At 42.3% G+C, this 26935-nt stretch overlaps 1 protein-coding gene across 2 annotated transcripts; it reads right to left on the reverse strand.

The window, feature by feature from the left end:
* Positions 1-5462: 5462 nt before the first annotated feature.
* On the reverse strand, positions 5463-26696 carry LOC130361249 (interleukin-17F-like). 2 transcript variants are annotated; one of them, XM_056564015.1, is made up of 4 exons: positions 26543-26686; positions 10052-10491; positions 6624-6826; positions 5463-5921 (listed from the first exon to the last, which is right to left on the reverse strand). In XM_056564015.1, the coding sequence occupies exons 2-4, from the start codon at positions 10076-10078 to the stop codon at positions 5684-5686; spliced, it is 468 nt and encodes a 155-aa protein (XP_056419990.1). In that variant the 5' UTR covers positions 10079-10491; positions 26543-26686; the 3' UTR covers positions 5463-5683. The 2 variants fall into 2 exon arrangements, with proteins under 2 accessions (XP_056419990.1, XP_056419991.1); XM_056564016.1 differs by lacking the exon at positions 10052-10491 and having other exon boundaries at positions 26543-26696.
* Positions 26697-26935: the final 239 nt, after the last annotated feature.

Genomic DNA, 26935 nt, shown 5'->3' on the forward strand with positions numbered 1-26935 from the left:
AAAAGTTTATTACTTCTAGACTTAGAGACCATATAATTGCATGTAAAGTAGAAGTAAATCTATATGTATGAAATAATAAAAAAAAAATATATGTAAAGAAACGTACATTGAGTTTAATAGACTTTCCACTAATAATGCAATATGGTGTCTAGTCGTCTATTCAGACCTTGCGGCATGCGTGTTTGAAGCGTTAGGATCCAAAAAATCTCTCTATCAAGGACCTTTTGTCTCAAATCTCCTCCCCGTAGTGGTTTATTCACTCTTTCTATTCCTTGTAACATGAAGCTGGAGGTGTTCCCTTCATGCATGTCTACTGGATATTCCTTTCTTTGCCTAATACACATCATACACATACATTTTATTCATACATATATCACACATACAAACACACACACACACATCTCTCATACATACACACATCAATCATACATACATCATACATTCACACACATCTATCATACATACACACATTTATCATACATAAATCATACATACACACACATCTATCATACACACTTCTATCATAATGCATGCACATTTATTATACATATATACATACATACACACACATCATATGTACATCCATCTATAATAATAAATACAACCCCCCTCACAAAGACCAGACGCCCCCCTGTCGCCCCCCTGCCCCGCCATCCTCTGTCTCCTCAATCCCCTGTCCACTCACCATCCTCCCATGAGGCTTCCATGGAGATCAGTGTGGCAGCCTCCTGCTGATAAGTTGCCGGGGATGAGGGGTTGGATGCAGCGCTCCAATCTGCTGCAGGATAGCTTTTTCTTCACTTCCTCTTCCCCTGGCATGGGAAAATTTAGGTAGGGACACCTCACTGGCTAGGAGCAGACGTGCATGCCTACACAGGGCACGTCTATTTCCAGCAACCCCTCTACTTTTAAAAGGTCAGTGTCCCAGTCCCATTTGAACAATGATGTGCCACGGTCAGAGAAGGGACAAAGCGGCCACAGCCGCAAACTTAAATAGAATGAAAAAAAAAAATAGGTAGGCAGACGGACAGTACGGCCCTGGGGGAGTTAAATTGGGTGGGCACATGGGGGGGGGGCAAAAGCATGATGTAGGGGAGGCCACTGCCCCTCCACGGAAAACTGGAATTAAAAAGTACTTAAAATGTCCCATCTACACTAACATGGAGCCAGTAGAAACTACAGAACCAAAAGCAAGCCCCCACACAGCTCCATAGAAGAAAATAAAGAAGTTATATGGGTCTTTAACTCTTAAAAGGGTTATACGGCCAAAACAAATATTTTCGCTATAGACGATAGTTGTATAAAATTAACAAAACAATCTATACTCCTCAAGGTCCCAGAAGCTGCTGCACTGATGCTCCCAAATCAGTTCTCTGCTGGTCTCCACTTCTTCCAGGTTTGGCATTGCCCATCCCCACAGGACCTGAGTGCTCAGCCAATAGGTGACTGAAGAACAACAAGACTGCAACCTCTTATTGGCCACTGATGAAACCTCAGAGTCAAAGCCAATACAAGTGGAAGATAACTACTTTACAACTATTATTACTATCAACCCCATATTTGCGCCATAAAGCAATACTGGAGTATACAGACTTTTATTATGGGCTGGGGCTCCACAGAGACATAACGCATGCAATGTAAGATTGCACCACAAACTTACAACTAACTCACAATTTTAGGAACTGTAAGGGAGAAAGGCGATTTGTGTCAAGCAAATAAGGAATGCCCCATAGACTTTTGTTAGAGGTGATATAATGCATTCCATTGTGAACGTCATATCACAATTGTTTTGTCACCATGTGGCATCGGCACATGCTGAGAAATTATCCTGTTCATGACGCCAAATTTTGTGGTGACACAGGGTTGTGTTGGTGGAAATACCTGCTCACTTTGTGACGCCAGGGCACCGTATACACGGCCCAAGGTTGGGAACAGCTTCTCCTGGGCCAGACACGGGGAGTAAATGAACACACCGTCAGGTTATGGATAACAGTCTTTACTGAGCTGGGTGCAAATGGTAATACACAAACAGCTGGCCTTGGTGTGATAGTGCAGCCTAACCCCTTGAGAGCCTTGTTACCTTGCTGAGACTTGTGGTGTTTTCACCGGACAGAATTATACTGACTTGAGATACTGACTTGGCATCTGTATTTTATGGAAGTGATGTCACGTCTGTTGGTGCTTGTTGCCGAAGTGTGCCCATACTATTCATCGTGTAAGCAGAATATGAAAAAAAGAAACAGAGATACAAGGCGCAACAATGTGCCATTACCCTTAGCAACCAACAAGATTGTAAGAGATTAAAGGTTATGCTCACCTTCTGGTGTTGTACTTTGAGCACAACACCATGTAGCGCATGTAGCCGAAGCAGTGTGCAGAAAACCGGGAGTGCTGCCGGCACCACTCCGTCCTGGAAGCCTCCTGGATGGTCTGGAATGCAGGATACAAAAACCGCAACAGCGGAGATGGAAGCAGGTGCGATTGGCGCTCTTCTCCGGATAGAAAGTCCCCCAAAAAACCAAGGCAAATACCAGCCTGGACCTCACAAAGAGGGGGTCCCGCCCCTTGAAACACATTGTCCGTTTGTATTTATTTTGGGTTTTATTATTTTATATGATAAACAAACGGACAACGCGTTTCAAGGGGCGGGACCCCCTCTTCGTCAGGTCCAGGCTGGACCTGACGAAGAGGGAGGCCCACTCCTTGAAACGCGTTGTCCGTTTATATTTACCTTGGTTTTTATTATGTTATATAAGAAACAATCTTAATCCTACTCCACCGGGTCCGCTCCATTTGACTGAGTGGGGGACTTCCTATCCTGCGAAGAGCGCCAATCGCACCTGCTTTTATCTCCGCTGTTGCGGTTTTTGTATATTGCATACTATTCATCGCAGATATGGACATCAAATTTTGCTTTCCCTGGATTTGGGATGGGCATTACTTACAAATGGTAAGAAGCAAGGAACCACACATATGTTTAAACTATCAGCAGGATGTGACCACAGCAACCTACCTACCTCACCACTGTGGACCATCATCTTCATGTCCTACAGTAATCAATTGGCTCCAACTTTCCAGGTATCCTGATAGGTACATAAGCTGGCATGGGTCAGGGTGTGAGCTGTATATGTAGTGGGGAGATGACACAGACTGCTGCAGGCTTTATCTTCTTTGCTAAAACTGGGAACAAATCCAACAGCTCTGTACAGGCTGAGCCTTATTGTGAGTGATATCAAATCTAATATGTGATTATAACACTTGTAAAATGAGCTATGTAAACAACAAAGGCATAAAGTGGCTGGATACGTGCAGATAGCCTAATAAGGTAGAAAGGTGAAAATGTTTTTTGTCTCCTGTGCTTTCACCCCCTACCAATGAGAACACGGCTTCTTAGACTGGAGTCTGTGAACAGGCAGCTGATTGGTTCCTTGCAACTCAGATTGCTGCTACAACATGTGCTGGGAATATTGTCTGTAGTAGAGTTAAAGGGGTACTCCTTTGCCCCAGCTTTCGGAACATTTTGGGCTGCGGGGGTCATGATGTCACAGCCACACCTCTTGTGACATCACACCACGCCCCCTCAATGCAAGTCCATGGAAGAGGGCGTGGCAGATGCCACGCCCCCTCCCATAGACTTGCATTGAGTGGGCGTGGCATACCTTGGGGCAGTAGAGTGCCCCTTTAAATTATTCCTAACCCACTCCCATTTGTGAGGATAGGTTTTTTGTCTTAAGTCCCATGGGACTTCCAGTACATCTCCTGATGGCGTAACTAATTTCCCGGGACTTTTAAACATTCAGACGATTGTCCGGCAGGAAGGTGCAGAGAATAATTAGGGATGGGATATGAGGACGGAATGTAACGACAGAAGATGAGAAAAGGATATGAGGTCAGGATATGAAGACTGGATATGAGGTTGAGATATGAGGACAAGATATGAGGACGGGATATGAGGTAAGGATATAAATTTGGGATATGTGGCTGGGATATAAGGATGGAATATTAGGTTGGCATATGAGGATGTGATATGAGGATTAGAGCATTATTGTTTCTTTCCCACAAGGTTTAGGTAGGAAGACTGGGCAACTCCAGGCACTTTGCGAGTATATAAATATTTCATATATACCTGAGCTGTTGAATACAAACATCCTTAACTGTGATACTGTAGTAAGCAAACACTTGCACCAATGACATACAATAGTGCCTGATACTATTAAACCTTCATAGGGTTATCCAGGCTTAAAAATGCATGGCTTATCCTCAGGATAGGCTGTCAAATTAGATTGGCAGGGGTCCGACTTCCACAACCCCGCCAAAGTTCTATTTGTAGAGTCTATGCCAAGTAATTCATCATTGTCCCATTTCATCACATGATCGACAGGGGTCCAACTTCTCAGAATAGGCTATCAATTGTGTAAACCCGGATAAACCCTTTCAGACCATATTTGGACCCATGTTAGTGTCCAACTAAAAACCAGTGCCCAGTGACAGCATTGTGTTACATTATCAGGAAGATGTAGTGTATGTGTTCTATTCAAGATGATTTAAAGGGGTACTCCGCTTCTAGACATCTTATCCCCTATCCAAAGGATAGGGGATAAGATGTCTGATCGCCAGGGTCCCGCTGCCGGGGCCCCTCGCAATCTCTTTCAGCACCTGGCTTTCACATTCACGCCCCCTTGTGACGTCATGTCACACCACACCATTCATGTCTATGGGAGGGGGCGTGTCGGTCAACACACCCCTCCCATAGACATGAATGTAGGGGGCGTGGCATTATATGATGTCATGAGAGGGGTGGCCATGGAGTACCCCTTTAATATTGTGATGCCCCTGATAGGGATGACCCTTATGTTTCTAATGACTGATCAATATACTAATACTAATACGCCATTGCTGCTGGAAAAATATATCTGTTACCTACTCCTTAACCCATATACATCAGCTTGCAATATGCTCGTGACTATGATGGAGGCCTAGCCATGATGCTGATGCAACTGAGATAAGGAGTAGAAAGACAAAATATCTGATGAACAGAGAGCTCTGGAATTTCCCAGTAGAGAAACTTCTGCCAAGAAATTAATGGACACTAGATATGCTAATATATACGGACACAATAATCAAACAACCAATCAAAATGTAACATGCTGATTCTGACCTCATAACTAAACCTCCTTCTTTGTCAAATGTAAAAACTAAATGTACTTCCCGGATTAAACAGAACTCTTTTGGGGAACAGCTGAGTTTCCTGCTAAGAGAGAGTTATACCAACATCCTGTGTGGTGTATATTTTTTTATGTCAACACTTGGCAGTATATATCAGCACAGTCAATCACATTTGAAACCCTCCCCCCGGACGATCCCTGACACCCCTACCCCCTTGGCAGGAGAGTAAGTTGGCCCCAGGAGTATAGCTATGACAGTGCCCAAAAACATCTTTACACCGGTCAACAATTGTTCTTTACAGCTTTAATTTTATTTTTTTTAGATTAAAGAATAAATACAATGTGTAAAATTTCTAAGATAAATATATAAATACAAATAATGTAAATACTAGATATTGGTTGAGAATTTTGCAATGTACATTGCTACCAGAAGACTCGCACTTATCCAATGCTACATTCTTAATTTTTCTCCTAATAGACTTTTGCTCCACATAATAAAAATACAAAATGTAAACGTCCTATTGCTGCTCTTTGATGATGGCTCGTACGCAGGTGCAGCCCACGGTCACAAGCTTTTTCTCCAGTTTGAAGCTGGGGACGCATTTATTCATCTCATGGTAAAGGACCAGGATCTCTTGTCTGATGGGGACGGAAATTACGTTGTTATCCACCTCTCCCTGGGCATCCACACACACGGCCATATTACACTTGGCCTCGGCAATAACCACAGGGTATCGGTACACGTTTCTGTCATAGCTGGAGACAAATAGAAAAAAGTCACATTAGAATAATTTTTAAAATTTTGACTATAGCTCCTATAGCTATATATGACTAATAATTATGTGTCATGTGGCTGTAATGGGTCCTCTGAAGATAGGGGCAGCATGAAGCCTTGAGAGTCATGAGTCCTATTCATCCTACTATATATCCATCTAATATATAGCATTACTACCATCCCATTCCTGCCCAAGTATATATAGTTCTGCGGCTGCTTGCATTACTACAGTTCTGTTTATTACAAATATGCTCGGGGGCGGGGCTTTCTATCATTTGTATAAATTCTAGTGATGCCCCTGCTTAGTGCAAAATTTTACATGGTTGCTAATTGCATTAATGTATAAGTAATATTAGGGTCGAAAAGCCTTAAAAACATTATTAAGGATTAGAAAGACATAGCTGTTTCCTTATAAAAACAGCACCACTCTTGTCCTCAGTTTGTGTGTGGTATTACAGCTCTGTTCTTCTGAAGTTATTACAGCCTAGTTGTCATACCAGTCACCACTTCAAGACAGGTGTAGCGCTGTTTTTGGAAAAAATAAGATGTAGTTTTTTTTATGAATTCTGAATGTTCTAGAGTCAAGTCCAGTAATCTGTTTTATGGGATGACTTACTTACAGCTCAATGTCAGGAGGCTTTCTTAAAGCACTGCATAATGATTATATAGGTGAATGACATTACCTGTACTCCCATGGAGAGGTGGAGCGCTTATTCACATCACCAGTCAGGAGAAGGGAGTCGTGTCCGCTTATGTTCAGGCTGACTTTCACTGTGGGGGGTAATCTAGCGAGGGGTGGACACGCTGCTTTCTTTAAATGATGAAGATCCACACAATGGACAGACATGAAAGCGGTAACTCCAAGGAAAAGCAGCACTGCTGTCAACTGAATGGGAGAAGAATATTAGGGAATACGGTATATTTATCTCCTTCACATTCAGTGTATTGATCATAAAAAGAGCTGTATATGATAAGCCTAGATTATATCAACAGATAGATAGATAGATATGAGATAGATAGATATGAGATAGAACATATAGATAGATAGATAGATAGATAGATAGATAGAAATGAGATAGATAGATTAAAAAAAATTCCAGAAGAGCAGCACAACAAATTTAAGAAAAAACAATGCAATGGTGCACGCTGGGTGTGAACCTTGGTGAGAGGTTCACATGTACTAGAAAAAAACAAGAGACCAGCAGCACACAGAAAATTAGGTGCAAAAAAGGTGAAAAATTTATTGCATTATCCCAGTGTACAAAAGAAGCGACGTTTCAGCGACCTCTCGTCGCCGTTCTCAAGATAGATAGATATGAGGAAGATAATAGATAGATAGATAGATAGATATGAGATAGATAGATCGATCGATAGATAGGAGATAGATAGATAGATAGATAGATAGATAGATATGAGATAGATATATATGAGATAGATAGATAGATAGATATGAGATAGATAGATAGATAGATATGAGATAGATAGATATGAGAAAGATAATAGATAGATAGATATGAGATAGATAATAGATAAATAGATAGATAGATAGATAGATAGATAGATCGATAGATAGAGAAATACAGCATACATGGAACAGCAGCACTCCCAAGTAGTGAGAAAAATCTGGTCTTTATTCAGAAAAGTGCAGGCGTCTTTTCAGCATGGCTTAAAAGTGGTGGGGTGAGCCAGCTGAAACGTCGCCTGCACTTTTCTGAATAAAGACCAGATTTTTCTCACTACTTGGGAGTGCTGCTGTTCCATGTATGCTGTATGAAGTTTGGGATCCTTTACCTAGATCCTAATACAGACTGCACCCCGACATCTTACTACTTGGTGTGCTGCTTCCTTTGGAATTCTGTCTACTGTAGATAGATAGATAGATAGATAGATAGATAGATAGATAGATAGATAGATAGATAAAATAACCAGGAGAGCAGCACAATTAATGATGTTCCAATAAAGAAGGTGGTGCACGCTGGAAAAGACCTTGGTGAGGGGTCTTCACTTGAAATAGAAAATCCAGACTCCAACAGCACACAGGCTTGGTGAAAAAAGTGGTTGTTTATTGCATCACCAAATGACAGAAGCAACTTTTCCGCGGCCTCTCGCCGCCATTAGATAGATAGGTATGAGATAGATAGATAGATATGAGATAGATAGATAGGTATAGGTATGAGATAGATAGATATGCGATAGATTAGATAGATATGAGATAGATATGAGATAGATAGATATGAGATAGATAGATAGATATGAGATAGATAGAGGATAGATATGAGATAGATAGATATGAGATAGATAGAGGATAGATATGAGATAGATAGATATGAGATAGATAGATATGAGATAGATAGATAGATATGAGATAGATAGATATGAGATAGATAGATAGATATGAGATAGATAGAGGATAGATATGAGATAGATAGATATGAGATAGATAGATATGAGATAGATAGATATGAGATAGATAGATATGAGATAGATAGATATGAGATAGATAGATAGATAGATATGAGATAGATATAAGATTGATATGAGATAGATAGATATGAGATAGATAGATATGAGATAGATAGATAGATACCAAGGAGCAAAGAATCCAGGAGCACACCCAAGGTCTTTCAGTGAAAACACAATGGTACTTTATTGACAGATGTTCAGACACAACGTTTCGACGGTATCACACATGCTTGATAAAGACATGGGTCAAAAAGCTCTGTTGTGTTTTCACTGAACGACCTTGGGTGTGCTGCTGGATTGTTTGCTCCTTGGAATCTATGTATGCGGTCTGTGACTGGGACCGCGTTTCTTCCACTTGCACCCCGTTTTCTGCTAATATCCATACTACGGTTGTGCTGCCTACCTTCTGGGATTTTAGATGTATAGATATGAGATAGATAGATAGATATGAGATGTATAGATATGAGATAGATAGGAGATAGATAGTTAGATAGATAGATAGATAGATAGATAGATAGATAGATAGATAGATATGAGATGGATAGATATTAGATAGATAGATAGATAGATAGATAGATAGATAGATAGATATAAAGATAGATATGAGATAGATAGAGATAGATATGAGATAGATAGATAGAGATAGATATGAGATAGATAGATAGAGATAGATATGAGATAGATAGATAGAGATAGATATGAGATAGATATGAAATAGATAGATAGGAGATAGATAGATAGATAGATAGATATGAGATAGATATATAGATAGATATGAGATAGATAGATATATAGATATGAGAGAGATAGATAGATAGATAGATATGAGATAGATAGATAGAGATTGATAGATATGAGATAGATAGATAGATAGATAGATAGATAGAGATAGATATGAGATAGATATGAAATAGATAGATAGGAGATAGATAGATAAATAAATAAATATGAGGTAGATATGAGATAGATAGATATGAGTTAGATAGATAGATAGATATGAGATAGATAGATAGATATGAGATAGATAGATAGATATGAGATAGATAGATAGATAGATAGATAGATAGATAGATATGAGATAGATAGATATGGGATAGATAGATAGATAGATAGATAGATATGAGATATATAGATATGAGATAGATATATGAGATGAGAGAGAGAGAGATAAATAAATAGATAGATAATGGACCAATAGATATAATATAATAAATGGGTGAGAGCAAGATGAAAGTCTAAATACGTATCCAGATATATTTATATTAAAACTATGTTATGTACCAGATAATATTATAAAATTATGAAAATTCTATAATAAAAAACAAATTAAAAAAATAGATAATACATAAAAATTTAAAAAGTAGTAATACAATAGAAATAAATAATGCGTACAGTAATACAATAAAATAACAATGAAGTAAAATATAAAATAAAAAAGTCAAATAAAACAAACAAAACAGCAATTATAAATAAAAACAACTATGATAGAAAGAGATATAATAATTAATACTAATAATAAAAAAAAAAGATAAAAAAATAAAACACAAATAATAAAATCTGAAAAATATATAAATCATTCATAGCATTTACTTCACCCCTATCACCTATAGGATTCCTACATATTAGATGCAGTCAGTCGGCCTCTCACCTTGCCGGGTGCTGTCAGGACTTCCATGGTGCTGCTGTATTTGCTGTATTGGTCTCTGTTAGTCTTGGGCAGGTGAATGCTGTGAGGTGCTCAGGTCTAGACCTCCCATTATATAGAGCGCACACCATTGCTATCTGGTTCATCCTGTGGTTTTAGTGTGGAGCGGTTTCCTTTGACATTTCAGCACTAACCCCAGGTTTTGTCAAATAGGAAAATCTTATCTGATAAGTGACAGCGGCCATAGGCTTCCTGAGCTGGAATCTGCTAATAACTAACCAGTCAGGAGCCGGGGCCGAGGATTCAGTAATAGATTTGCATATTAATAGACGATACGTCACAATGGAACCAGGTTGTGGTTTTCTGTAATGAGTTTTTTTACTCTTGTCTTACATTAGGTGTTTCTAGGTATCAGCATTACTGATATATACTTTTTATTCTCTCTACACAAGAGCGGGAAATATAAAAATAAAATAAAAAAGTCCAGGAATTGCAAAAAGAAAAAGAGAAGAAATTAGGTAAATATTACAATGGCAGGTAATAACGTGACCCACCAAGTCTCCATTAAGGGTAAATTTATTATATTTTGTTATATTTGTTGCAGAAATGTCTGCACCTTTATTCATTTATATAGATAGATAGAGACATAGATACAGTGGAGGAAATAATTATTTGATCCCCGGCTGATTTTGTACATTTGCCCACTGAATTATTTTAATGGTCGGTTTATTTGGACAATGAGAGAAAGATTAAAAACTGAAAAATCTAGAAAGATGCACATCAGATAAGCTGTGAATTGATTTGCAATTCACCACTTTGCAAAATATAACTTAGACGTGACCCCCCCGACCTACGATGGCCCCTACATACCATCATTTCAACATACGATGGCCTCTCAGAGGCAGCATCAACATACGATGCTTTTGTATGTCGGGGCCATCGCATAAACGGCTATCCGGCAGCGCAGACTGCTTCAGCTGCCACCGGATAGCCGTTTACGGTGCCCCGTGTGGTCCGCTGACGATCACTTACCTGTCCTCGGGGGTCCGGCGCGTCCTCTTCGGGATCCCCTGCATCGTCGGCGCTCTCCATCGTCATCATCACGTCGCTGCGCACGCCGTCCCGTCATCCAATAGGAGCGGCGTGCGTAGCGACGTGATGGCGACGACGGAGAGCGAGGATGTCGGGGAAGCAGAGGCCTTGCCGCAGCGTCGGGGACACCCCGGGGACGCAGCAACAGCGATGGAAGGTGACATCCAGGGCAGCGGTGACGAGCGGTGACGGTCCGGAGCGGCGAGGACAGGTGAGTACAACTTCCTATACCAGTGGTCTTCAACCTGCGGACCTCCAGATGTTGCAAAACTACAACACCCAGCATGCCCGGACAGCCAACGGCTGTCCGGGCATGCTGGGTGTTGTAGTTTTGCAACATCTGGAGGTGCGCAGGTTGTAGACCACTGTCCTATACTTTACATTGCACGGATCCCTCAACATACGATGGTTTCAACAAACGATGGTCTGTTTGGAACGGATTACCATCGTATCTTGAGGGACCACTGTACTTGGTGGCAAAACCCTTGCTGGTGTTTCTTGTAGTCCCCACCAGGTTTGCAGACATCTCAGGAGGGATTTTGTCCAAGTCATTGAAGGGGTACTCCGGTGGAATTTTTATTTATTTAAATGAATTGGTGCCAGAAAGTGAAACAGATTTGTAAATGACTTCAATTAAAAAATCTTTACCCTTCCAGTACTGTTTAACAGCTGTATGCTACAGAGGAAATTCTTTGATTTTTTAATTAATTTTTTGTCTTGACCACAGTGCTCTCTGCTGACACCTGATGCCCGTAGTAACCCTTTAACTATACGGAAGCATTGCAGGTCCAAAGAATACAGGTTATAGTTCAGATGTCATAGACAGAGTTGCAGTAGTTTGGTTACACTAGAGTAGGGGAGCTTGATGAGCAGCCACTGTCGCAGTCATGTAGAAATTTTAAGACATGTAGTACTTCTATTGACTTTGACTCTAGCTGACTTGGTACAGACTTGACTAAGACTACTCTAGATTGTAGATGGTCTTGACTTGTGGTGGCAAAGACAGCATTGACTTGAGGGCATCCGGGAGAAAGGCCCCAGACAATAGTCACGAGGACAGATAAGGCCCTGAGGATTCTTGCACCTTCGTCCAGTTGCTAGAGGGCTCTTGCACTAAAACACCACTAGAGTTATGGTTCCACCGTGGCAGCAGGATCCACCAGTAAAGATTGCAGTTAGGTCTGCAATTTGATCTTGGTGTTTGAGGCCTACCCCCATTGAATGTATGAGGGCAGCGGGAAGGTGAAGCAGCTAACGCACTAACAACTAAGTGTCTGATTGTAAGGGAGGGGGAGGGTATGACCTCTGGGCCCTTCAAAGCGAGCCCAGATTCACCACGCGCTCCAAAGCTTCAGATCTTATGCATGTGTGGTGAGGGTGCGATGTAAGTGCAGATGTAATTACCCTAGGGGCAGATGGCATTAATCCCTTGTGTTCGTGACGCCAGGCATTGGTTATCCCCTACACCACCCGAGGTATGGCCGCTGGTTCCTGGGCTCCGCGCAGGGCAAATTATCACTACGATGCAAAGTTACGGAGCAACGTCAGCTCTACTGAGGCAGACAGATGGAATGGAACAAAAGAGCAAGAGATCCAGCACTATTCTTTGTGGCTTTATTCAGAAACACAGCACTCGGATAAAATCAGCCAATACATCAGATGCGTTTCGAGCGCATGCGCTCTTTCTCGGTGATGTCACAGGTAAGTCCAGGTGAAGTTAAATACCCTTCATCAAGGGGAGGGGGAAATTCCCATATCCCCACCTCTCACTGGAAATCTGTGACATGGTTCACATTAGTAAAAACAAACATTTAAGATACATAAAATCCAAATGGAACATACACGAAATAAATACTACATTATTGTTCATACAATTGTGGGATCGAAATGGAACAGTGGGGTTTGCAAAGATTGTACTTTAATCTTTTAATAGTGAAATAGTAGTTCATGACGGACATTAAGTCCCATCGGGGAATGAGTCCCCAATGTGAACTGCCAATAAGCCTCACGATCTGCAAGTTTTTTCCTAATGCAACCCCCTCTCGTTCCCCTTTTAACATGCTCAATGGCGAAAATTCTAAAGGTATTTCATTTACCAGCATGTACGGAATGGAAGTATACAGATGCCGCGGATCGCTGTCTCACTGCGGTAAGTGCGCTATCGTTTAGGTGCTCAAGTGCTCTAATTTTTAGTTTTCTTGTGGTACAACCCACATATTTTAAATTGCACTCTGTGCATTCGATCATATAAACTACATTGCTGTAATTACAGTTTATGTACTTATTGGTAGAATACCTTTTTGTGCCATCAGAGTTTTCAAACTGGGTAGTCTGTTTAACATACTGACATGTGCGGCATACCTTATGCCCACACTTGAAGAAACCTTTTCTCTCTAGCCAATTGCAGTTTTTCCTGTTTTGTGTACCAACTACAATTGGAGATAATGTATCCCCAAGTGTAGGTGCCCGCTTACAGACTATTTGACATCCTGCTCCCAATATTTTTGCCAGGGTTTCATCCTGTTTTAAATATTGCATGTGTCTGTGCACTATGCTTTTGATCTGATTGAAATATGGCGAGTAGGTAATGGCAAGAACGGGTTTATTAACTTTAGTTACCACCTGATTAAAATTATTTGGGTTTAATAAATTAATTCTTTCTTTTTTAGATACTTTTTGTTCGGCTTTTTTAAGAGTATATGAAGAGTACCCCCTCTGTTTTAATCTTTGTTTTAATTCACTAGCTTTTGTATTATATACTTCGGGATTTGTCCAATTTCGTTTTAGCCTGGTCAATTCCCCAACTGGGATCGCATGTACAATGTGATTGGGGTGATTGCTGTTGGCTCTCAGGACCGCATTGCCAGATATAGGTTTTCTGTATGTTGAAGTTTCAATTATTTGGTCCTGGGAGCCTCTCAACACTAGATCCAAGAATGTAATATTAGTGGAGTCCACATGGTGAGTAAATTTAAAATTAAACATATTATTATTTAGGTAATCCACAAACAGTGGTACGGTCATGATGTCCCCCCTCCAAATTAGGAGGAGGTCATCAATAAATCGACCATACCACTATATGTTTTCCCTGAAAGGATTCTCAGTAGTGTAAATAAATTGTGACTCCCAGGACATGGTTAAGTTAGCTAGGCAAGGTGAGTGCCTAGCCTCCATTGAAACGACGCTTACTTGAACGAAAAAAGTCTTATCAAAAATGAAATAATTCCTGGACATTAAAAACCAAATGACCATTTTGATATATTCACATAAATCCAAAGAATAATCACTATATGTGACCAAATGGTAATCCAGGGCCCGCATGGCAACTGTCCATGGGATGCTGGTGTACAATGACACCACATCACAGGAGAGCCATGTGAACCCTGGACCCAACTTTGTATTTTCGAACGCTTTTAGAACATCTCTGGAATCTTTTAACCTGATAACGACCAAGGATGAGTATAGACGTCCAGTTTGGAGGCCGTTCCGGCACCAGGACATCTATACTCGTCCTTGGTTCTCATGGGTGCTGCCCAGTGCACCCACAAGATCACGGCAGGGACTCGGCTCTAACACACAGCCGGGACCCTGCCGCACTGCCGGGAGCGAAGTAAACTTCAGTCCCAGCAGTTTAACCCTTAAAGCCGCAGTCGGAAGTGACCGCGGGCTGTAAGTGTTATGACAGAGGGAGGGAGCTCCCTCTGTCACCCCTGCAGCACCCCGCAGCGCGATCGCGGGGTGCTGTGTCTAATCCCCGGTGGGCTGGGACCTGCCGCACTGCTGGGACTGAAGAAAACTTTGGTCCCGGCAGTTTAACCCTTACAGCCGCGGTCGGAAGCGACCGCGAGCTGTAAGGAGTTTTGACAGAGGGAGGGGGCTCCCTCTGTCTCTCCTGTAGCACCCCACAATGATCGCGGGGTGCTGCTGCTTACCTGGGCAGCCGGGGGTCTTTACAAGGACCCCCAGGTCTGCCCTGGTTATTGCTTGACAGGACGTGCCTGAGGCCTGGTATGCTGCCTGCTAGTGTAAAAACATTGGGGGAGATTTATCAACAACTGTGCAAAGGAAAAGTTGCCCAGTTGCCCATAGCAACCAATCAGATTGCTTCTTTCATTTTGCACAGGCCTTGTTAAAAATGAAAGAAGCGATCTGATTGGTTGCTATGGGCAACTGGGCAACTTTTACTCTTGACAGATTTTGATAAATCTCCCCCATTAAGTATAAAAAAAAAAGTGTAAAAAAAGTGCAAAAAAAAAATACATTTAATAAATATAATGAAAAATAAAAATGTAAAATGTGTAGGATCACATGGCACACATCCGCAGCATATTACGTGCTGCAGATGCCCGCCAACAGTCACAATAATGAGCTCCCTGCTGCGGCTTGGTAGCTTTGTGTGTCCACTCCGCCGCCAGCAGTCATGAGCGGACACACTGAGCTACCCAGCCACAGCAGTGATCTCGCCCTTGTGACTGCTGGGGGGCATCTGCAGTATGGAATATGCTGCGGATGCACTCTATGTGACCTATACTGCGTCCCATTCATACTGCGTTTCCGCAGTGTTTGAGGTATCCGTCAGCATCATGTCTAAAAAAGTGATGCTGACATATACTGTACGGACACCGATACTGCAGAAACGCAGTACGAATGGGGACTATTCATATAATGATGCCCTGAAAGCCAAATGGCACTCCTCTCCTTTGGGGTCCTACCACCAGCCAAGGAACCAAATATGTCCTAATTGGGGGTATTTCCAAACATGGGCCGAGCAGCTTAATAAAATATAGGGTGCATTTCTTGCAATATCTGGTTTGATGTACAAAATATATGCCCCCCAAATGATGCATTTGTGAAAAATTGTAAATTTCGAATTTTTAACACTGACTTTGTAATAATTCCTGCCAAAAAACTATGGTGTTAAAATACTCACTGTACCCCCTAGCGAATACCTTAAGGGGTCTAGTTTTTAAAATGAGGTCATTTGGGGGGGGGGGGTGTTCCTATGTTCTACCACCTTCAAATTTCTGCAAACCTTGCATAGCACATAAAAAAAATAAGTACTTTTCAAATTATCAAAATTTTCTAAATTTCAAGTTAAATTGTTAGGCTTCTAACTAATTTAAAATGTTAATTAAAAACAAAATAAATGACGTCAAAATAAAGTAGACATAAAGTATAAGTTTCATAAACTATTTGGTCAGTAAGTATAAATATATGCAACCTATTAGTGTTAAAATAGCAAAAAATCATAATTTTTGGTAAAAATGGCATGATTTTTTGCATTGTAAAAGAAAACTACAAATGATATCGGCTACTTTTACTATGTACATGAAAGACAACTTGTGACAAAAAAACAATGTCAGAATTATTGTGATTGGCTAAACGTTACCAGAGTTATTCTTTAATAAAGACAGACATCCCCGATTTGAAAAAACAGGCCTGGTCTTTCAGGGGCGTACAGGTTTATGTGTATTGGTCCTTACGGGGTTAAATACCCTGGGACTCTTTGTACTAGTGGTTGTAATAATCGATCAACCCATGTGGATAATCGATCCAGCAGTGAACTGTTGCCGGACACGATGGGCCTCGTGGGCTGAGGGATGACACCCTTTTGTGTTTTGGGGAGAGTAGATAATACTGGAATAATAGGTTGTTCTACATAAAAATAATCTCTATCCCTTTCTGTGATAACCCCTAGTGCTACACCTTCGCCCAGTAATTTACTTAATACCTGTTGAAATTTCACGGTGGGATCCTGATCCATTTTTTTATACGTTTTTTCATCTGTTAATAACACATTGATTTGTGAAATATACATCTCTTTGTCCATCACTGTGACAAGACCCCCTTTATCAGACATCCTGACTATGATGTCATCATACGATGCAAGTTCTTTGAACGCCTGGCGTTCTTTTTTAGTCAGGTTGTCTGATTTCGGGTGTCCTGTCCCAATGCTGTTGCTAAGGGCAACAAGATCTTTCTCCACCTCGTTTTGGAATTTATCCATGCCCTCAGTGCGGGAGGACAATGGATAAAATCCAGGATTTTTATTCACATGCCATATATTGGTTGAAACACTGGGTTCATAAGGATTTTTACTTTCCAATTCCTGCAACTCATTCAAAACAATTTGATCAGAAAAGGAAAGTTTGCGAAATGTATTATGTACTTTGTAAACATTATCATTAGATATAACCTCAGTAGTATCATTCGATGCACTATCAAAAAAATGCTTTTTTACAGTTATGCTGCGAATAAATTTATGTATCTCACACAAAGTCACAAAAATGTTCAATTCAGTAACTGGTGAAAAATGTAGCCCTTTGGATAATAAAGAAATCTGATCGTTGGTCAAAATCCTACTAGACATATTCATGACACCACTTGCTTCTGAGCTTGACTTCTCAATCGGGGAGTGTCCATTTCTTGAATGTTTTCTCTCCCCCCCCCCTCCTGGGTTTTTTGCCTTGCGTTTGATGATTTTTGACTTTTTATAGTATGAGGCTTTTGCCAGGAGTGGAATGAGAAGTAGTTGGATTATCTGACTCTCCATCCGATTCCATTTCTGATTAGCTGAATGTAACCTTATGGGTAAGTGTACGTTTTTTCTGGAATTTATTTTTCTTCAAAATAGATTTAGGTGTATGTTCATATGATTCCCACCTTCCCCACTCATATTGTTGTTTCAGCTCAAAGTCTCTAATATCCCTTTGTAATTTAATTCTCTTTGTTTCCATAATTTGTTCTTCTAACTTGGCAATACGTTCATTTGTTACATTTAGCAGTTCAATAGAAGTGTTCACACCTTTATATGGCTCCAGTTCTAGTTGCAATTTACTGATGTCCTCAGTCAGCGTTTCCAACTTCCTGGATTCAAATTTAATAATGATGTCCATGAAGCGGTTGGAGCATATTGTAATGGCCTCATTCCATTCTGCTAGCATTTCTTCACAGAAGATTGTAGTTGGAATCTTTTTGATCCAGAGACCTCTTGGTATGATTTCTTTAGACACATAATTTGTCAGAGTGGTACAGTCCCACCATATTCGAGTCTCCTGCAATTGCAACTTTTCTAGGTTGTGCATGAGTACCTTCAAATTCACCATGGACGTATCAGTAGTCCCCGATCCCGGTCCTGCAAACAGGTTGGCGGCTTTCTGTGCTCTGTCTATGCCGGTAGATTCAGCCATTGAACATGTGATTAGATCCAGACAGATGGAATAGTCTTTACAGCTCAGTTAGGTCCAAGGAGGTGAACAGTGACTTCAGAGACTTGCGGGCTCACTGGGACTTGTAGTGGACTAGGATTGAATGCTGCAGACCCATGCTGAATTTAGACAGACTTGACTAGGATTGACTAGACATCACACCTTGTGTAGCTTGCCAGGCTTTGACGTTCACCTGTGGGGCACTTGGTGATGGAAGCATGGCTGCATGACTAGGCCTTGGGTCTTCTCAGGACACCAGACACTCTCAGGTCTTGACTGTCCCTCAGGATAGATTAGACTGCCTGACTAGATTAGACTGCCTGGGTTTATAAGGGAGTGTTTTAGAGGGGTCCCATAGGTCACCACACAAGTCACCTGGTCACTGACACCTTCCCTGGTTACATGACTTGGTAACAACATATAAAGGCATATGAACATTATAAAGACAATCTCATACATATCATAAGGTACTTATTAACCATTTGATATATATACAATAAGGATGGACTCAGGGGACACTGAGATAGAGTCCGCCACACAGTACAGAAAGGGTACAGGGGTGCAACTCCTGTACTGGGCCACCACATGTGTACTTAAGAAAGTTTTAAGTTCGAACCAGAAATGCGTCGTACTGTAAGTACTTTTATTACCTGTTTTGTTACTATGAATAAAAATTCTATATTTGAGAGAAGCCCCAGGATTGGATTTATTTTGTTACGTCCGCTATTGCTGCTATCACTACCAACCCCACTGAGAAACTCTGAAGATCCAAGGCTGCTGACCCTATTGAGAATTCTTTAGGCTCTTTTGGATCTTGTGCTCCAACTTCGTCTGGTAAGCGCAATTACAATCCTTACCCCTCTGATGGTGCCTTGGGGCGAGCACTATGTTATTTTGTGTTTATGTCAGTGGTTGATTTTAGGATTGGCTGCTTGTTATAGGATAGACTTTACTACTGCTTGCTATCATTTTATTTACAAATTGGAAACAACCCATTTTGGGGTTGTTTTGTGATGTTGTTCATGCTAGAAGGTAACTGCAGACAGACGCTGGTAACTGTGACTATTATAACCCTTATAACTAAAGTCATACTTCACAGTTCACAAACCAACTGCTGCAGGCTTTATCTTCGTTGCGAAAACTGGGATCAAATCCAATAGCTCTGTACAGGCCGAGCCTTATTGTGAGTGATAATGACTCTAATATGTGATTATAACACTTGTAAATTGAGCTATGGAAACAGCAAAGGCATAAAATGGCTGGATAGGTGCAGATAACCTTATGGCATAGAAGATGAGTTTTTTTTTTTTGGTCTTCTGTGCTCTCACTCCTTACCAATGAGAAAACAGCTTCTTAGGCTGGAGGTTGTGAGCAGGCAGCTGATTGGTTCTTTGTAACTCAGATTGCTGCTTTAACATGTGCTGGTGTGGTGGACAACTGTTTAAAGGGAGCTGTAATGTACAGTTTGTGATGCCAGGGTATAGTTAACCAACCACATTCCAAAGTTTAGACAGTTCTCCTGGGCCAAGCGCTGGGGACAATAGTGACCACAATGTAGGGTTACGGAAAACTGTCTTTACTGAGGCAGGAATGATGTTAAATCCATGACAGTGCAGATTAGAGCAGGGGAAGTGCAGAGTAACCCTGTGGAGCCTTTGCCTTGCTGGGACTTGTAGTTGCTTGAACTGAGCTGTATTGTGCCTGACTTGGAATTGATTGCAATCCACGCTGACTTTTAGACCATAGACTGACTCCTCCGGAGCTTGTAGCCTACTGATAGGTTTGACCTCCTGTGCAATGGGGTTCCTGAGAATTGTGTGGCTGCAGGTTTGGGGTTTCTTTACTTTAGGCCTCCTCAGATCAACACAGACTTCACCTCACACTTCTCCACACTGTACCTCAGCTAGACTTCCTGAAACACACTCTAGCTGGAACTAGACTGAACAGCTCCTCCCCCCCTACACTTTATAAGGATTAAGGAGCAACATGATCACTTGGTTCACTCTGCATGAATCCCTTAACCCCTTCAGGACCAAGCCCATTTTGGCCTTAAGGACTCGGCCATTTTTTGCAATTCTGACCACTGTCACTTTAAACATTAATAACTCTGGAATGCTTTTAGTTATCATTCTGATTCCGAGATTGTTTTTTCGTGACATATTCTACTTTAACATGGTGGTAAATTTTTGTGGTAACTTGCATCCTTTCCTTGTGAAAAATCCTAAAATTTGATGAAAAATTTTAAAATTTTGCATTTTTCTAACTTTGAAGCTCTCTGCTTGTAAGGAAAATGTATATTACAAATAAAAAAATTTTTTATTCACATATACAATATGTCTACCTTATGTCTGCATCATAAAAGTGACGAGTTTTTACTTTTGGAAGACACCATAGAGCTTCAAAGTTCAGCAGCAATTTTCCAATTTTTCACAAAATTTTCAAACTCACTATTTTTCAGGGACCAGTTCAGGTTTGAAGTGGATTTGAAGGGTCTTCATATTAAAATACCCCACAAAAGACCCCATTATAAAAACTGCACTCCCCAAAGTATTCAAAATGACATTCAGTCATCATTTTAACCCTTTAGGTGTTTCACAGGAATAGAAGCAAAGTGAAGGAGAAAATTCACAATCTTCATTTTTTACACTCGCATGTTCTTGTAGACCCAATTTTAGAATTTTTACAAGGGGTAAAAGGAGAAAATGTATACTTATATTTGTAGCCCGATTTCTCTCGAGTAAGTACATACCTCATATGTCTATGTAAAGTGTTCGGCGGGCGCAGTAGAGGGCTCAGAAGGGAAAGAGCGATATGGGAATTTTGGAGAGTACGTTTTTCTGAAATGGTTTTTGGGGGGCATGTTGCATTTAGGAAGCCCCTATGGTGCCAGAACAGCAAAAAACGCTCACATGGCATACCATTTTGGAAACTAGACCCCTTGAGGAACATAACAAGGAATAAAGTGAGCCTTAATACCCCACAGGTGTTTCACGACTTTTGCATATGTAAAAAAAAAAAAAAAATTTCCACTAAAATGTGTGTTTCCCCCCAAATTTCACATATTTCCAAGGGTTAATAGCAGGATATACCCCCTAATATTTGTAACCCCTTCTCTTCTGAGTATGGAGGTATCCCATAAGTTGACCTGAAGTGCACTATGGGCGAACTACAATGCTCAGAAGAGAAGGAGTCATATTTGGCTTTTTGAGAGCAAATTTTGCTCGGGGGGCATGTCGCATTTAGGAAGCCCCTATGGTGCCAGAACAGCAAAAAAAAAACACATGGCATACTATTTTGGAAACTAGACCCCTTGAGGAATGTAATAAGGAATAAAGTGAGCCTTATTACCCCACAGGTGTTTCACGACTTTTGCATATGTAAAAAAAAAAAAAAAAATTCCACTAAAATGTGTGTTTCCCCCCAAATTTCACATTTTTGCAAGGGTTAATAGCAGGAAATACCCCCCAATATTTGTAACCCCTTCTCTTCTGAGTATGGAGGTACCCCATAAGTTGACCTGAAGTGCACTATGGGCGAACTACAATGCTCAGAAGAGAAGGAGTCATATTTGGCTTTTTGAGAGCAAATTCTGCTCGGGGGGCATATCGCATTTAGGAAGCCCCTCTGGTGCCAGAACAGCAAAAAAAAACCACATGGCATACCATTTTGGAAACGAGACCCCTTGAGGAACGTAACAAGGGGTACAGTGAGCATTTGCCCCCCACTGGTGTCTGACAGATCTTTGGAACAGTGGGCTGTACAAGTTTTCATTTTCACGGACCACTGTTCCAAAGATCCGTCAGACACCTGTGGGGGGTTAATTCTCACTGCACCCCTCATTACATTCCGTGAGGGGTGTCGTTTCCGAAATGGGGTCACATGTGGGGTTTTGTTTTTTTTGCGTTTGTCAAAACCGCTGTAACAATCAGCCACCCCTGTGCAAATCACCTCAAATGTACATGGTGCACTCTCCCTTCTGGGCCTTGTTGTGCGCCCCCAGAGCACTTTGCGCTCACATATGGGGTATCTCTGTAGTCGGGAGAAATTGCGTTACAAATTTTGGGGGGCTTTTTTCCCTTTTACCTCTTGTGAAAATGTAAAGTATAGGGCAACATCAGCATGTTAGTGTAAAAAATGTAATATTTTTACACTAACATTCTGGTGTAGACCCCAACATTTCCTTTTCATGAAGGGTTAAAGAAGAAAAAGCCCCCCAAACCTTGTAACGCAATTTCTCCCGAGTACGGCGATACCCCATATGTCGCCCTAAACTGTTGCCTTGAAATACGACAGGGCTCCAAAGTGAGAGCGCCATGTGCATTTGAGGCCTAAATTAGGGATTTGCATAGGGGTGGACATAGGGGTATTCTACGCCAGTGATTCCCAAACAGGGTGCCTCCAGCTGTTGCAAAACTCCCAGCATGCGTGGACAGTCAACGGCTGTCCGGCAATACTGGGAGTTGTTGTTTTTCAACAGCTGGAGGCTCTGCTTTGGAAACAGTGGTGTACCGGACGTTCTTATTGGGGGAGGGGGGCTGTGTAGGGGTATGTGTATATGAAGTGTTTTTAACTTTTTATTTTATTTTGTGTTAGTGTAGTGTAGTGTTTTTAGGGTACAGTCACATGGGCGGGGGATTACAGCGAGTTTCCCGGCGCAAAATTTGCTGCATCTCAAGATGCGAGAAACCAACTGTAAAAGCCTCGCCCATGTGAATGTACCCTGTACATTCACAGGGGGGGGGGGGGGGGGGTGCACCAGCTGTTGCAAAACCACAACTCCCAGCATGCATGGTCTGTTAGTGCATGCTGGGAGTTATAGTTTTGCAACAGCTGGAGGCACACAGGTTAGGAAACACTGAGTTAGAAACAGACAATGTTTCCCAACCAGTGTGTCTCCAGTTGTTGCAAAACTACAACTCCCAGCATGCCCAGACAGCTGAAGGGCATGCTGGGAGTTGTAGTTCGGCAACATCTGAAGGGCCAGATGTTGCTGAACTAAAACTCCCAGCATGCCTGGACAGTCAGTGCATGCTGGGAGTTGTAGTTTTGCAACAGCTGGAAGAGCACAGATTGGAGACCATTATACAATGGTCTCCAAACTGGGGCCCTCCAGATGTTGCAAAACTACAACTCCCAGCATGCCCAGACCGCCAAAGGCTGTCTAGGCATGCTGGGAGTTGTAGTTTTCAGACTCCTAGAAGCAGCAGTGAAGATCTTCACTGCTGCTTCTGAGGACCATACACTCACCTGCCGGTCCCGTCGCTGCTCCTCCACGTGGCCGGTCCTGCCGCTTCTCCTCGGTCCCGCCAGGTAAGGCCGCCCGTCCCCTCGTGTTCCCCCCCCTATGCCGCAGGTCCCCACGAGCCCCCGCAGCCATCGTCCCCCGTTCTGCCCGACTTCCAGGGGCGGGCAGTGCGGGGGATCTGAACTTTCACCCCAGATCACTGTGATTGGTCCACAGGGACCAATCACAGTGATCGCTGACCAGGACCATCAATGGATGGTCCTGGGGGTGAAGCAGAAGTTGTCCCCTGCTGGAAACAGCGGGACTTCTGCCAGTTAACCGGTGCAATGCTGCGCATCGCCGGGTTAACTGAATGTCATTTATAAACGCCGGGATGCGCGAACGCACTGCACAACCCGGCGTTTATATATGGCATTCTGCGGGAAGGGGTTAAAAGAGATCTGCAGCTGCATATAACTTATCCCCTATCTCACATCAGAAGTGTGGCAGCGGTGTGGATCTGTGGTGATGGTGGTGTTTGTAGTACTGTGTAACTGTGAAGTAGTCATCTGTATCAGGGCACTAGGAATAAAAAAAAAAAAAATGTAGCCAGCACCTAAACCCAATACCAAAAAAGAAAATGGCAGCAGCACACTTGGTCAACAAAATGGAGGTCCTTAGCGCACTTTTTGATCAAAATGTGTTCCCCCACCCACGTGGAGGTGGCCTCATATCGGATGAGACCCTAATATTCACTCACCTCAGGCTGGGTGACATGCTGGATCCATTAACAACCCAAAGCCACCTCCTGTGAAATAGGGGAGGGGATGCACGGCTACAGAGGGAGCCACTCCCCCCAAATTGCACAGCAAAAACAAAAACAAAAATTTAGCCAGCACCTAAACCCAATACACGGGTGCACACTGCTGTGGCAAGTACAATACATGTAAAAAAAAGAAAATGGCAGCAGCACACTTGGTCAACAAATTGGAGGCTCTTAGAGCACTTTTTGATCAAAATGTGTCCCCCCCCCCCCCATCCACCACGCGGAGGTGGCCTCATATCGGATGAGACCCTAACATTCACTCACCTCAGGCTGGGTGACATGCTGGATCCACTAACAACCCCAAACCACCTCCTGTGAAATAGGGGAGGGGATGCATGGCAACAGAGGGAGGCACTCCCCCAAATTGCACATCAAAAACAAAAGAAACAAAAAAATTGCTGAGCAATTTGGGAGGAGTGGCTCCCTCTGTAGCCATGCATCCCCTTCCCTATTTCACAGGAGGTGGTTTTGGGTTGTTAGTGGATCCAGCATGTCACCCAGCCTGAGGTGAGTGAATGTTAGGGTCCCATCCGATATGAGGCCACCTCCGGTGGTGGATGGGGGGACACGTTTTGATCAAAAAGTGCGCTAAGAGCCTCCATTTTGTTGACCAAGTGTGCTGCTGCCGTTTTGTTTTTTTACATGTTTTGTACTTGCCACAGCAGCCTACACCCGTGTATTGGGTTTAGGTGCTGGCTACATTTTTTTTTGTTTTGTTTTTGCTGTGCAACTAGGAATTAAACACTCAAATGCCAAGACATTGGATAACAGCTTAAATTTTACTGAACTGGTTGCAGATCCGTAATATACGATAGACAATTCACTTGTTGCAAACTTTAAAGGGGTGCTCCAGTGGAAAACATTTTTTTTAAATCAACCGGTGCCAGAAAGTTATACAGATTTGTAAATTACTTATTTTTAAAAATCTTAATCCTTTCAGTACTTATCAACTGCTGTATGCTCCACAGGAAGTTCTTTTCTCTTTGAATTTTTCTTTCTGACCACAGTGCTCTCTGCTGACACCTCTGTCCATTTCAGGAACTTTCCAGAGCAGGAGAGGTTTGCTATGGGGCTTTGTTCCTGCTCTGGACAGTTCCTGAAATGGACAGAGGTGTCAGCAGAGAGCACTGTGGTCAAACGGAAAATAATTGTGTAGCATACAGCAGCTGATAAGTAGTGGAAGGATTACGTTTTTTTAATAGAAGTAATTTACAAATCTGTATAACTTTCTGGCACCAGTTGATTTAAAAATATGTTTTCCACCGGAGTACCCCTGTAAGTAAAAGTTACACAGGAGCAGGTGAACTTTGTAGGTCAGCAGACTTTGGGCAATTGTGGGACTTGTAGTATGCTTGTTACGTTACTTTAGACTTGAGACTGACTTGGTTACAGATTTGACTTGTCTTTTGCTGAAGCTGACTGAAGACTTAGGGTACATTCAGACGAGCGGATCCATAGCGTATTTTACACTGTGGATCCACCGCTGAAGGACATAAGGCAATACGCCGCTACGAGCGGACACACTGAAGGGATGTGCGAGTCATTGTGCATGCGCGGTGTACTCGCACACATCGCAGCCACTCTCCCTGCTCCATGAGCTAGCCCTAGAGCTGCTGCGATGTGCGAGTATACTGCACATGCACACAGTGTGTCTGCTCATATCGGCGTATTGCTGCTCCGAGCAGGCACATCTAAAGGCACCATGTAGTGGTCCTTCAGCGGAGGATCCGCAGCGTAAAATACACTGTGAATCCGCTCATCTGAACGTACCCTTAGACTGAATTTTGTTTTGACTGACTAATGGTTACTGGGAACTTCCGAATCTAGACTTGGCTCTATCTTGTGGGCTTTCATTTTAAGTGTGTACCGCTGAGATCCTCATGGGGACAGCCCGTGACATCAAGAAAAGTCCCTCAACAGAGGGACCCCAGACTCAAGTCCCTCACTGGAATAACCCGTACCCTCATCCAAAATCTATAGGGCCCCTTCAGTAATACTTTTTTGTTTCTAAAGCACAGCTTGAGTTGTGGTACCAGCTCGGCCGCATCAGACAGAGAGGACTTCAGCTTGTTCTAGATCAGCAATAGTGTTATTTGGGGACTATCCTCATTTAAGGTATGAGAACAGGGTGTGGAAATACAAACCCCTCAGTGAGGTAAGAGGAGAGGACACAGGAGCTGCTGCATCTTTACTGGCCAGAGCCAGACTCTACACTGCCTCCTAGGATTTCTTCCCTGTCCCAGAGCGGGAGGGCGGCAACAAGGATGGCTTCTCTGATTGGCTGCAGAGAACATGTGACTAACTGACAGGTGAGATTTTCTTCCCTATCCCAGAGGGATAAGGTGGCAACAAGGATGGCTTCTCTGATTGGCTGCAGAGAACATGTGACTAACTGACAGTTGGGATTTTCTTCCCTATCTCAGAGGGATAAGGTGGCAACAAGGATGACTTATCTGATTGGCTGCAGGAGACATGCAGCTATTGTTACGCCGAGCGCTCCGGGTCCCCGCTCCTCCCCGGAGCGCTCGCTACACCCT

The sequence above is a fragment of the Hyla sarda genome, chromosome 3, assembly GCF_029499605.1.
Source record: "Hyla sarda isolate aHylSar1 chromosome 3, aHylSar1.hap1, whole genome shotgun sequence".
NCBI classification, from domain to species: Eukaryota; Metazoa; Chordata; class Amphibia; order Anura; family Hylidae; genus Hyla; species Hyla sarda.